This window comes from Marmota monax, unplaced genomic scaffold (genome assembly GCF_021218885.2).
Source record: "Marmota monax isolate L192 unplaced genomic scaffold, Marmota_monax_Labrador192_F-V1.1 WCK01_AAM20220418_F8-fsc00015, whole genome shotgun sequence".
Taxonomy (NCBI): domain Eukaryota; kingdom Metazoa; phylum Chordata; class Mammalia; order Rodentia; family Sciuridae; genus Marmota; species Marmota monax.
The window spans coordinates 18,339,736-18,354,594 of record NW_026692194.1 but is presented as its reverse complement, the minus strand read 5'-3'; the positions used below and the strand labels follow the sequence as shown (position 1 = coordinate 18,354,594).

The following is a 14,859-nucleotide window of genomic DNA, read 5'->3' as shown; positions in this document are numbered from 1 at the left end:
GGCCATACTAGTGTCTATTGTATTGTGCTGCCCTTCTTATCCCCCCTCTTCTCCCCTCCCCTCCCCTCTTATCACCTCTTTCTACCCAATCTACTGTGACACGTTTCTCTAGCTTTTTCTTATTGTTAGTGTGTTGGTGGCAATTTTTTTTAGCTTTTACATCATAGGCAGCAGTGGAATCCCCAAGAATTTTCTAAATTATTTTTGTATACAATAAAAATTATTTCTATAATTTGGATTTATTTTCATTTTGGAGCACATAAGTCATTCACTTTTGCATAAGTATGATATCCTTATTCCATCTGTGAAGATCTTTTTTTCAGTGCAAACTAGTTAATTACGTGTTTTATTTTTGGACCTTTATTTATTTATTTATTTATATGCAGTACTGATATTCGAACCCAGTACTTCACACATGGTAGGCAAGCACTCTACCACTGAGCCACAACTCCGGTTTTTTAATCTTATTTTTTCTATGTGAGATTATTTGTTGGGGGTTCTTTGAGAGATTCATTGTAGGGAATATTCTTATGGGTATGAGTCCCAGAAGGACATTCATCCACTCAAGATAATAAAGATATATCTTAAGAAGGTGCATTGAGATATTGCCCATAGTATCACCTGTACCTCACAAATGTAGGGGTAGAAAGAAAACCAATTTATTCGAAATTTAGTAAAGCTTCTTGAGCTCTGTTGGGAGCCTTCTTTAGCTTCAGTGACCTTATAGATTTCCAAGACTTCTGAGGCTGATATGATGAAGCCCATTTGGGTGCTGAGAGCCAAGCTTTACATGTCCTTGAATTCCACTTCTGTACCCCATCCTTGAAGTTAAAGTAACCTATTATATTTGTAATATGTGCATCTACTTGTGTTTGTTTCCAAAACAACCAGCGGTGCTCTATACTCCATGGTAGCACCTGGAACTTTTACCAAGTTTTCATGAGATCTCTGAAGTCATCAAAAAGGTTAAGTTCTGTGGTGCTTATAATCATATGAAATAGCCCCTGTCCTTAGCTTGAAATTTGGTTGGTCTCTATTCTGTCTATGACAAACCAACAGGAGAGCAGCATGTAGGGCAGTTCTCTACAATCAACTTTGGGATTTAACTCCATTGCACACCTTTCTAGCTTTTTGATCTTGGCAATTAGGTTAAGTGAGAAAATGCCTATAAAATATTTTACAAATGCTTATTTTTTAGCTCTGATTGGTGAAGTAGTGATAAAAAGAGTAGCTATGTGAGCATAGGTGATTACTAAATTTCCTTTACATTTTTTCTAATTTAAAATCTTTGTAGTTGTAGTAAAAATATATAAAACATAAACTTTGCCATATTTAAGTGTATAATTCAGTGGTATTAAGTACATTCACAACATTGTACAACCATCGTTACTATCCATTTCTAGAACACTTTCATCATCTCAAACAAACTCTTTTTGTTAAATTATAATTTACTTCCTCCTAGGCCTAGTAACCTTTCTATCTTTTTGAATTTGCTGGCTTTAGCCTATTCTAGGTATCTCATATTAAATGGAATAATGTGCTATTTGTTCTTCTGTGTTCAACTTACTTCATTGGTATAATTCTTTGTATTTTTAGTTATGTATTAAACATGCTGTCATTTGTTTTCTACTTCAGTAATTGTTTAGAATCAAGTATAATAATTAAAAGCCAATAGGTACTATGTTAATTTAAGGTAATATGTTAATAAAAACTGGTAAATATTATATGAAAGTAGTGAATTCATTTGTTGCTTATGTATGATTATAAATAGGTTTACTTAATTTATTATTAAAAAAACTATTCTTATGTTACATGTACATATATGTTATATAGAAATGCTAGAGGTATTCTGGAATTCAAATCTGGAGGGAGAGTCATTTTATAAGGCAGAAATATGATTGAACCCAGAGATATTTTTACCACTGAGCTACATCCCCAGCCCTTTTAAGTTTTTAAATTTGAGTCAGGGTCTCGCTAAATTGATTAGGGCCTCACTGAGTTGCTGAGGCTGGTCTTGTGCACCACTATGACCAGGCAGAAATATATTTTAAGTGACCACTTGTAGAATACTTGCCAAAGTAAGTTAAAATTCTGATGCATTGTTTTGTACATCATATTTGACTTGAAGAACTTTATTTCTTTCTCTTTTTAGAATTCTAATTCTCAGATGGATTTAAGCACTCAGGTATCTGATGATGATATTAATGAAATAATTCAAATAGATGGGACTGGTGATACATCTTCCAATGAAGAAATAGAAAGTATAAGGGATGTAAATGAGAATGAATTTATAGGGATTATTGATGCAGGAGATCTAAAGGTGCTTGAAGAAGCTGGCAGTATATCAAATGAAGATTCACCTGTAAACAGTAGTGATGATGAAGATGCTCAAATAGATGTTGTGGAAGAGGTGAGGATCACTTTTGAGCTCAGACTTTCTTTATTAACTTACAACATTTGTGCTTCAGTATACTTGGGAACCAAGATCAATTACAATATTTCTGTGTTTTTGCGCTTTAAAATGAGACTTATTTGTATGTTGGGACTTAAACTTTTAACCTTAAACTGTAATTTAAATTAGTAATGTGTTTAGGAATTGTCTTATGTATTTGTTGTTCTTGATTAGAGGTAGTGGAAGGTTTAGGGGATGGAAGTGGAGGTTAAGAAGGTAGCCTGTGTAGAAGTATATAGTATCTGTTCTAGTTCTAATAAGTACACATCTGGGTGGAATATGGTAATTAAGGAGTACATATGAGTATTAGCTATCAGTTGTGGTGGATTTACATTACATATATATCATATAACACTAAATCTTTTCTGCCTTATTTAATAGTCCCAGTCCTGTGCATCTTATTACTATCCTTATTGTATTAATGAGAAAATTGAGATATGAGGAGTTTTAGTAACTTGCATAAGATCAGTCATATGATTATTAAGTAGCCAAGCTAGGATTAAAACTCAGCTGTTTGACTTTAAAGTATAATATAATTCTGCCTCTCTAAGCTCTTCATTTCTATATGTTTCTCTATCTTTAAAAAATTTGAAGCATCATGAAATTTCTTAATGTGATCATCTTTCATCTTTAGGATCCTTTAAATTCTGGAGATGATGTTAGTGAGCAGGATGTGCCAGACCTGTTTGACACAGATAATGTAATTGTCTGTCAGTATGATAAGGTACTGTATTCACCTTTTGGACTTTGAGTTTATTAATTGCATTTGGAATAGGAAGATTTTTTAAATGATGGAAAACATTATGGTGAGTTATAGTTAACTGTTTAATGAATTGCAAAATAGCTATTTAATTCTGTCAAGTTTTGATGGTGCATTTTGGGTCTAGTACTGTGCTGTATGGATGCTGTAGTACTAAAAAAAAAGCAATAGTCCTTGTCTTAAGGAGGTGACAGTCTTATTGAAACAAGGTATATCTTAGGGAATAATAGAATAACACACAATAAGATGGCAGGCAAACCAAAAGCTAAAATATGTGACAGGTAAACCAAATGCTAAGATGAGTGTTACATAAATCAAATGAGATATGTGGCAGACTGTGAGTCCTAAAAGTGGCTAGGAAATACAAGAAATCATTTGCAGTTTGAGTTCTCCACAAATCCTTCATGGATGACATGGAGCTTTGAAATGGGGTTTGAATGATTTATAGGATGTAGGTTAATATACAGTGTAGGCATTCAAAGTAGAATATCCTGAGAAAGGCCAAGAAATGAATAGTTGTAGTATGTACAAGGGACAGTGAAGAGACAGCTTTGGCTCTAGTAAGTATTCTTTTATTGGATGTACACTGAATGAAGCTGGGCTGGAAGACAGAGTAGGGAGCATGTTGAAATATCCTGAATGCTAGGTGGAGAAGTCTAAACTTGGTCTGAAGAACATTAGCCTTTTGAAAAGGCTATTGAAAAAATTGTAATTGAATTTAGAAACTGGCTATGTTTAATGATTTGGAAAAGGCTAATAGGAAGAAAAACAGGGATAGTATAGATATGAAGTAATTGAAGTTCAGATTAAGTAAAAAGTAAGATTAAGTAAAAAGACAGAAAAGCTAGAGGTTATGATAGAATCAGTGGGACTTTGTGTTAGATGAAGGTGCCTTTCAGGTTTTAAGCTGAGGAAATAAGTTAGTAACAGTTTTTCTTAAAAAAAAAGTTGTGATTATTATGTAACAGAATGGTAAGTTTTTGTCCTTAATTCATGAATATTTCTGTTTTTTAAAACTTGAGATATCATTAGTATACTGTAAATTTTACCTGTTTAGTATATGGTTCAGTGTTTTTAAAATATGTTCATGGATATGTACAACCATTAGCTTAGTCAATTTGAAAACTTTTCTGTATCTTCAGAAAACTTCTTAAAACTTTACGTCTTACTCTAATATCTACCTGTTGCCCCCACCTTGCCCCTTAGGCTGGGGGAACCACTGATCTACTTTGTTTCTATGAATTTTCCTGTTCTGGCATTTCATATGAAAGAATCATGTAACATGCAGTATTTTTTGACAGATTTCTTTTGCTTACTATGATGTTTTCAAGATTCATTCATATTGTAACATGTATCAAGACTCTTCATTTTTATTACTGATCAATAGTCTATTGAATGTATATACCACATTTTGTTTTTTAATCTGACAGTGGACCTTGGGTTTTTTGTTATTCAGCTTTTTGTCATTGTGATTAAAATACCTGACAAGAACAACTTAGAAGAGTAAAGATTCATTTTGGCTCACAGTTTTAGAGGTTTAGTCCACGGTTGGCTGTCTCCAAGACTGGAATATAATGGCAGAAGGTCATGGTGGAGGAAAGCTTCCCAGCTTATGGTGGCTGGGAAGGAGGGGGGTGGTGGTGGAGAGAGATAAAGGGGTAGGGGAGAAAAAGAGAGAGAAAGAAAGAGGAGAGAAGCTGGTCAGAGACAGATATATTCCCCAAGGTTGCATTTTTGTAGACATCACAGATCTAAACCATAATATCCTTCCCCTGGCCCCCAAAAGCTTGTGCCCATCTCACAAGGCAAAATACATTCATTTTATCTACAAGAGTCCCTATGGTCTTAATAGTTCCAGCATTGCTTAGAAGTCCAAGTCCAAAGTCTCCTTTGAGACTCAAGGCAGATCCTGTGAATCCCTATAAAAATAAAGAAAGAAAATTAAGTTACATGCTTCCAATATATAATGGCACAAAATAAACATCTCCACTCCAAAAGGGAGGAAAAGGAACATAGAAAGAAGGGACAAATAGTACCAAAGCAAGACTGGAACCCAACTAGGCACATATGAAGTCCTGCAGCTCCATGTCCAGCATCCAGGGCACATGGTGGTGAGACATGGGAAGCCCTACCTCCATGACCTCGATGGTTGCACCCATATGGCCTCTCTCTTGGGCTGGCTGTGCTTCTTGCCTGCAGCTTTCCCTCTGCCAGCAGTCCCCATTTCTGGTATCTCTTGATTCCTGGGGTCTCCACAGAAGCTTCAGCTTTACCCTAGTTGTCATGAGCTGAGCAGCTTTTCTTAGCCATGATTTTTCTGCCTTGAAGCCAGCCAACTATGGACTGAGAACATTGAAATCATGAGCTAAAAAAACTTTTCCTCTTCCAAATTGTTCTTGTCAGGTGTTTGGATAACAGTGATAAAAAGCTAACATAGTTGTTTTCCACTGTATAGGGAAAAAAGTAATCTCTTTCCTCATCCACCACTAGGATCATAGCTAAGACCCTATAATAAAAGAGAAAAGTGTACACATTTATTTTAGATAAGTTTTACATGGCACAGGAACCTTTAGAAACAAAGACACAAAGATAAAGGGAAAAGTATTTTTCTGGAGAATTGTGCAGAAGTGTGATTGGAGGAAATAGGGGTATGATATTGTAATTAATGGAGGGGAATTTTGTAAGGCCTGTTTGTTCAGATTCTTCTCTGTGTCCCTGTGTCTTCAGAGATGAATTAGTTTCTCCTGGGTGTAGGGAGGGCAACTCTGGCTTAAGTGTTTTGTAAAATATTCAGAAGAAGGTTTGAGAATTCTTTTATGGCCTGCTTAAGGGAAGAAGGGCAAGAGAAATGTCAGAGAGACTTTCTTGTTTTGACTGTTTTCTCAGATGCCAAGGTGCCATATTTTGGGTTAGGATGTCTTGAACCCCATCACCACCTTTTGGATATTATGAGTAATGCTGCTATAAACATTAATGCACAAGTTTTTGTGTAGGTATATATTTTTATCTGTCTTGACACCTAGGAGTTGATTTTCTGGATCACATGGTAATGGTTTATGGAACTACCAGGCTGTTTTCTAAAACAGCTATACTATTTTACATTCTTATCAGCAACATTTGAGGGTTTCAATATCTCTACATCCTTGCTAACACTTGTTATCTGACTTCAAGAACCTAGTCATCCAAGTGAGTATGAGATGGTATATCATTGCAGTTGTGATTTTCATTGCCTTGATATCTAATAGATATTTTACTCTTTTTTTTTTCTTTTTGGTACTAGGGATTGAACCCAGAGGTGCTTTATCACTGAGCCATACCCTCAACTCTATTTATTTTTCATTTTGAGGCAGGATCTTATTAAGTTGCTTAGCGCCTTGCTGCATTGTTGAGGCTACCCTCAAACTTGCCATCCTCCTGGCCCAGCCTCCTGTGTTGCTGGGATTACTATACCTGACCTATTTTTTAAAAAAAATCACAATTAGAATATACTTAAAGGAAACAAAGGATACCCTTTGTTGTGAATTTATTTTTAAAAATCATTTTCTATAAAAATGATAACCACTTTCTTATCTATAACATTTTATATAGATAGAAAATTTAGAATTTAGGCTGGGCACAGTGGCACATACCTGTAATCCCAGCGGCTTGGGAGGCTGAGGCAGGAGGATTGCAAGTTCAAAGTCAGCTTCAGCAACAGTGAGGCACTAAGCAACTCAGTGAGACCTTATTTCTAAATAAAATACAAAATAGGGCTGGGGATGTGGCTCAGTGGTTGAGTGCCCCTGAATTGAATCCCCAGTACCAGCCCCCCTCACCTGAAAAAGGCAATTTAAATGCTTGTAAATATAATTTAAGAGGGAGTAGGAGTAGAAAAGGGACAGTTCTTAGTTTGAAACTTCTTTTAGTTTCTTATAAATATTGTATTGACTTCTACAAAGAAAAGATTTTAAGGTATCTAATTATATATGCATTTTTAACGTCTCAAAATATTTCTAGAACATTATGAATATAGTGTTCTTTGCTACATTGTTGAAGAGAGTTTATAATTAATTACATAGTGCATTGTATTTTTCAAAGCGTTTACTCATACTTTGTGTTTTGCTTCTACTCCTTGTGGAGTAGATTGAGGTGATATTAGTTGTATTAACAAATCTAGTTGTCTGAGAGTACTCTCTAATTAGTGAATATTTTAAGAACGTTAATAGAAATCAGGGTATTGGGGAGCCATTGAAATATTTTTTAAAGGGAGTGATGAAGTCAGAAAATAGTAGCAAAAAGAATGTATCTATAAAGTCAAAATAGGGTGGAAAATATTGTTATAGTGAATTTTTATGAGGGAAAACTTGCCAGTTCTTGTCATGGGTTGATTTGCTTAGAATAGTATTGAATGGAATGAAACTCAAGTAAATTAAAAGAATCCTCAGTAGTCTTTTTTTTTTAAATATTGATTTTATTTTTTTAAATACACAGCAATGGAATACATTACAATTCTTATTACACATATAGAGCACAATCTTTCATATCTTTGTATATAAAGTATGTTCACACCAATTCATTTTTTATGCATGTACTTTGTTTTTTTTGCATTACAATTCTTATTACACTTATATACCACAATTTTTCATATTTCTGTTTGTATATAAAATAGGTTGACACCCAATTCATGTCTTCATACATGTACTTTGGATAATGATGTCCATCACATTCCACCATCCTTGCTAATTCCCTGCCTCCTCCCTTGCCCTCCTTCTCCTCTTCCCTATCTAGAATTCATCTATTCCTCCCATGTTCCCCCTCCCTACCCCACTGTGAATCAACCTCCTTATATCAGAGAAAACATTCGGCATTTGTTTTTTGGGGATTGGCTAAATTCACTTAGCATTATCTTCTCCAACGCCATCCACTTACCTGCAAATGCCACGATTTTATTCTCTTTTATTGCTGAGTAAAATTCCATTGTGTATATATAGTCTTTAAAGCTTTACTGGTTCAGAGTGTTTTAAAGGCCAATAGCATCTGTTACCCTGGGAGAGTATTACAAATACAGAACTCTGTGGACCACTCCAGAGTCCTGGATCAGAATGTGCATTTTTTAAAAAAACCATTTAAAAATATTTTTTAGTTATAGATGGACACAATATCTTTATTTATTTTTATGTGGTGCTGAGGATCGAACCCAGTGCTTCACATGTGCGAGGCAGGCACTCTCTACCACTGAGCTATAGCCCTAGCCCCAGAATGTGCCTTTTTAACAAGACTTTCAGGTGATTTGCAACCCCTTAAACTTGGAGAAGCACTGTTTTTTTTTTTAAGTGGTTTATTTTGCTTTGATTAACAGATGAAATTTACCTTTTAAACTGTATAGCTTAACTCTTGGAAGAAAGTTTGAAAATTTTAACATGCACAATGAAAAGGGGCTAAATAAAGGCATTGGTCTATATACTGGGTGAGAATTAGTGATTCCAGAGACCTAGAAAATGTCTAAGATTAATATAAAAACAGACATTACTATTGCTGCATATATATACGTGACTGTATGACCAATATGATTCTGCAACCTGTACACTCAGAAAAATGAGAAATTATACCCCATCTGATTCAAATGTATGATATGTCAAGATCATTGAACTGTCATGTGTAACTAATAAAAACAAATAAAAAAATAAATAAAGGTTAAAGTAATAAGGATAATACAGGAAACATTAATGGTGAAATGAAACATTTTAATAGGAATGAGAGTATTCTGTGCTATAAATAGGACACTTTATAAAGGAATGTGAAATCATTTGAATAGCCTATATCTTCACCTAACAGGTTAGTAAACTTTTTTATAGTGGCTTTGTCCTTTAGATGTTAGCACAGTGATTAATTGTAATGTATATAGTACAGTCTCTCAAATGTATATTTGTTTTGGTGTTTAAATAGTGCATACACTTGGTTAAAAATCAAAACACAATAAAAAGTTATACAATAAGGTCTGATTCTCACTTCTTCACTATTTATGTTTCCTTCTAGTAGCTCTTCTGATTCTGACTTGACTGCAGATAAGTAACTAGTTATATTAGTTTTTAAATATATTTATAGAGCTTATTTAGTGTAAGTACAAAAAGTAGCATAGACAATACTGCATTCTGCACCTTTGCTTTCTACTGTTGACAGTGTCTCAGTCTTTTTTACATAAGAAGGTTTTCTTCATGCTAATATTTTAATAGTCGTATAATATTCCATTTTAGGGTTATTAAAATTTATTTAATTAATTCCTTACTGATGGATATTTATGTTTTAGTCTTTTGCTTGGAATTACTCTATAGATAAGACATTTCACATGTATATAAACATACCTATTACATAAATGTACAGAAATAGGATAACTAGGTCAAAGACAAATGTATTTGGTTAGCTATTGCCACAGTGCTCTCCAAGGGGATGTTCCAGTTTATATTTCCAAAATAGTGTTTGAGAGTGATGTTTTTCCTGCACATTGCCTATAGAATGTGATAAAGAAATTTGGATCTTTATTGCTATGGAAAGTGAAAATGGTATGTTGGAGGAATTTTTAACTTTCTATGTGTTTAAGGGCCATTTATATTTAGTTTTTGTGACCTTGTTCTTAACTTTTGTCTTTTTAATATATGTGCTGCTGAAATGAGTACACTTCTGTCTTTTTCATTTCTTTTTTTTTTCCCTGGTACTGGGGATTGAACCCAGGGACATTTAACTATTGAGCTACATCCCTGGACTTTTTAATTTTTTTAAATTTTATTTTGAGAACAGGACCTCTTTAAGTTGCTTAGGGTCTCACTAAGTTTCTGAGGCTGGCTTCAAACTTGGAATCCTGCCTCAACCTCTTAGTCACTGGGATTATAAGCATGTGGCACCATACCCAGCAACTTTTAAACCATTAAAATATTGGTTTTCTACTCAGTGATTTCTAAGAGTTCTAATTCATGTTGAGAGATATTATTAGCTTTTTGTTATACATGGAAGTAATTTTTCCTTAATCATTTGCTCTCATTGCTTTTCTTATGTGCAGATATTAAATTTGTCAGTCTTTAATTTTATGACTTCTAAATTTTGAGTCATGAGAGCTTCTTTCTTACCTCAGTATTTTAAAGGATTCACTCATGTTTTCTTCTAGTATTTATTTGATTTCTTTTTTAATATTCAAGTCTTGATCCATTTAGTATTTGTGTTGATGTATAAAGTAACATGGTTTCAACTTTTTTTAACACTTGATTTTCCTAACATTTATTGAAAAGACTGTTTTGTCCATACTGATAAGATTCCTTTATTACCTAATAAATTTTGATATGTATTTGGATTTAGTTAATTTTCTATTTTGTTCTATTGGTTTATCTATCCTTAGTCTTGTATTACATTGAGATTTTTAAATATTCGGTAGGTTAGTAATTGTTTATTGATATGTTTTTTCCTGGGTATAATTGTCTATTTTTCAGCATTAACTCAGAATCAACTTGACCAGTTCAAAATAAAACCTAATCATTACTTTCAATGAGATAACATTAAATCACAAAATCTGATATTTTAATGATGTTGGGGAGAAATGGGTTGCAATTTTAGATAGAGTTTCTAGGGACAGCCTTACTGAAAATATAATAGGCTAGGGATCAGAAAGAGGTAAGGGAGTGAATTGTTAAAGTATTTGGGTAAAAACATTTCCAACAGAGGGAACAAATGTAAAAGTCCTGAGGTAGGAATACCTTTGTGTTCTGGGAACAGAAAGGAGTCCAGAATGGTAAGGGAGGGGAAGTGAGAGATTTTGCATCCATTGTAAAAACTTTAATTTTTGGATGAGAAGCATTGGAGAGTTTTGAGCTGAGAAATGATATTAAATTACATTTTTAGGAGAACCCCTCAGGCTACCACATTCATATTAGACTAAAAAGTGGGGATGCAAGTGTAAAAATGGGGAAACTAGTTACAAGTTTATGTATTGTCTAGGCAAAAGAAAATAGAGGCTTAAACAAGAGTGATACTATTGGAGGTGGTAGAAGTAGCTGAAATATGAATATCCTTTGTAGGTAGAACTAACATGCACTGGTAGATCTAGGAATGGGGTATGACTAGGAGGCATAAAGAATATTGAAGAATTTTTTTTTACCTGGCCATTTCCCATTGAGATGGGGGAAGACTTGGGGAGAAAAAGTTATTCTAGTTTTAAATTTGCTTCAGGTGTCCACTTGACATTTAGGAGATGTGGAATTAATTGATTGAGAATCAGGACTTAAGGGAATAAGTATGAGCTAGAGATATAAATTTTGTCATCAACATATAGATGGTGTTTAAAGTCATGAGATTAGTATTACCAAGAATAAATATAAGCAGAAATAAGGGTTCTGGTATACTCTAAAATTGAGAAGTAAGAGAGAGATTGGAGGGATCAGTAAAGGAAACTAAGGAGTGGTCAGAGTTATGATGTTGGGGAGTTGGATGAAAAACCAGAATGTTTTAGAAACCAAGTGAGAACAATTCAAAGAAGAGAGTATTGAATGCTGCCAACAAATCAAATATTTCTTCTTTATTCCTAATTATTTTATTTCTTTGATTTATGTGGTTATTAGGCTCTTCCTCTGTGTCTTCTTTTGTTTATATGCATGAAGGCTATAGATTTCGGTGTGCTAATTTTGTATCCAACCTGAGTTCCTATTTAGTATTTTTTCATTGATTATCTTGGAGTTTTGACATACATCTGCAAATTTATTAAATTTTTCCAGTTTTTATATCTCTATTTTATCTTATTGCATTGGTTAATATCAATTGTAGTTTACACTTGTCTGTATTAGCTAGTACCTTTAAAGTGTTTAAAAGTTGAATAGTGGTAGATAATCTTGTGTATGTCCTGACTTTCATGGAAATACTTTTAAGGTTTTCCCAGCTGTATGTGTATAGGACAAAAAACAAATGATTCATTTTTTTGGGGATTAAAAATACCCTAAATACATGAGTATTCTCAAATGCATTTTCAATATCACTGGAAATGATAATGATTTGTCACCCTAGGTCAAGTAATTTTTTTTAGATTAATAAATACCTAATTTAAACTATATTGAAATTGTAGGACAAATTGCTGCAATTGTTCTTCTAATTCTGGTCATATTTTCTCACCTGTGCTGAATTCAGGATTCTGTTGTCCCTGTTGTATTTCAAAGGGATTTTAAAGATGTGCAAGAGAAAATTTGGGAATCAAACTCAGAAAAAAAGTTTACATTATTAGGGCATTTTAAACACATAAACAGGGATTTATCCTTTGCATTTTCTTATACTTCACAAAATGCACAAGAATACCAGTCACAATATCTGTCTATTCCCAGACTTGATTATTTATAGTCAGACAACGAGGTTTAAATATTACCTTTGATCTCAAATCATATATTTTCTGAATAGTTACTTGTAGTTTATGAAGAGGTAGCAATTATTTTATGGTTTCTTACCTCTCAAAGTAGTATTATTTCTTATCATTTTATTTTACCTGTATCTAGGCTAATTTATTAAATCTGAAGAACAGCGGACAGAACCAAACAGATTTTAGGATGTATCTTCTGTCTGTGGTTGGTGCTTTATTGTGACTTTCTTTTTCACACTGAAACACAACTTTTTCATTTTTGATAATATTAGCTACCTCCTCCCTGTTTATACCTTTGCAGACATGTTGGACTCTTTGGTGTTCTTGAACAGTTCAGGCATGCCCCTTGTCAGCAACTTTCTCTCCTATGCCTTTTGCCTGGAGTGACCTTGAGTCAATACCTGCCTGGCCTTATCCCTTGCCTTCCTCAAGTTGTTGCTTAAGTATCACTTTAATGTGAAGCCTATTCTGACTAGCCTTTTTAAGATTGTGCTTTGGTTCCTACTTTATTTTTTGTAGTGCACATCACCTTTTAATATTCTATATAATTTACTTACAGATTACATTTCTGTCTCCTTTCTATTAAAATGTAAACTCTTCAAAGGCAGGATTTTTTCCCCCCTGTATTTTCCATATATATTATGTATATGTATGTTTTTACAGATATAGTATATGAAATCATGTATAGTAGGCCTTCTATATCTGCAGTTTCATCCTCTGTTTAATCAACTGTGAATTGAAAATATTTTAAAAATTGCATCTTTACCAAACATTTGCAGACCTTTCCCCCATCTCTAATCCCTAAACAATACAGTATAATTACTACTTAAGAATATTTACATTGTATTAAGTATGCAAATAATCTGGAGATCTACTCCTGAAGATGAGGACAGAACTCCTTGGAAATTGGTACTAGAAGCTTTTAATTCTCGGATACAAAGGAGTCTTGTATGCGTGGACTCCCTTCCACTTTAACATGGAGGTGCTTTCTGTACCTTTTAAAAAGAATTTGGGAGCTAAGTACTCTGCATCTTCAGAACTGTTTCTTTTCCTCTTCCCTGTTTTGCCTTCTGGGTTTGGACCTACTTTAATAGCTTTTGCTGCTTGCTCTTTTGTTTCAAATTCCACAAAGGCAAATCCCTTTGGATCTCCAGTAGATTTATAATGTGGTATACTTATATAAACCACATTGCCATATTTCCCAAATACTCTTTCAATACAGCTGTGATTAACATTTTGGGGAAGTAACTCCTGTGATAATAAAAGTAATGCAAAGCCTAAGGTTTTCAAATTCTATACCTTATTCATGCTAATAAGTTTGTAACCTTAACATAAAAAAAGTCTAGAGATGATTTAAAACATATAGAAGGATATGCATAGGTTATGTGTGTGTGCTATATGTAAATATATGTAAACATGTCAGTATATGTAAATACACATACATGCATGCACACACATACACACACACATACACCATTTTACATAAGGGATTCAAGCATCCACAGGTTTTCATATCTGTGGGGGCTATGGAACCAATACCTCAGGATACAATGATATTGAGGGATGACTGTAATATGATATAGATATAGTATCTCTAGTGCCTAAAATAATATTTTATATGTAAGAACTGGTTGTATTTTCAGTACCTCAAATAGTATTTGACATATAGAAATTCAAATATCTGTTGAATTAGTGAATAAACTATCTTGAGGTCTTACTTTTAAAAAATTCTTATTTAGTGTTAGAATAAATCTGTTTACTATTTCAAAGAAATGTAAATGATTTTTTCACTTATAAAATTAATTTAGATTATTTTTCTCCCTCCAGATTCATCGAAGCAAGAACAAATGGAAATTCTTTTTGAAAGATGGTGTTATGTGTTTTGGAGGGAGAGACTATGTATTTGCAAAAGCCATTGGTGATGCAGAGTGGTAAACTTTCTGAGCTCAGTTCATCAGTTTTGTAAACATCACAATATTACATATTGTGAAACTTCCTTTTATTTTAAATATAGTCCATCAAGAGCTGATCAAATTTTAATTCACTATATGGAATTTAATAAACTTCTAATTCAGATGCAGATGCAAATATGCAATTTTATATTTATTTTGTTTTGTTTTAAAATGCCCCCCCTATTATCTATACTGTTATGTCTTATTTCTTTTTTTTTAATACCTTTATTTTATTTAGTGCTTTTTTTTTTAGTGCCGTGGATGGAACTCAGTGCCTCACACGTACTAGGCAAGCACTCTACCACTGAGCTATAACCCACAGCTCTGTCAT

At 33.5% G+C, this 14,859-nt stretch overlaps 1 protein-coding gene across 2 annotated transcripts in view; it reads left to right on the top strand.

Annotated features, from left to right (window-relative positions):
• Gtf2a1l (general transcription factor IIA subunit 1 like) overlaps positions 1 to 14,511 on the top strand; it is a 58,261-nt gene extending 43,750 nt beyond the window's left edge. For both annotated transcript variants that reach the window (XM_046424516.1, XM_046424509.1), the window contains 3 exons: positions 2,153 to 2,410; positions 3,087 to 3,176; positions 14,404 to 14,511. In XM_046424516.1, the coding sequence (XP_046280472.1) occupies positions 2,153 to 2,410; positions 3,087 to 3,176; positions 14,404 to 14,511 (456 nt within the window). The remainder of the gene's footprint in view (positions 1 to 2,152; positions 2,411 to 3,086; positions 3,177 to 14,403) is intronic.
• The last annotated feature ends 348 nt before the right edge of the window (positions 14,512 to 14,859 follow it).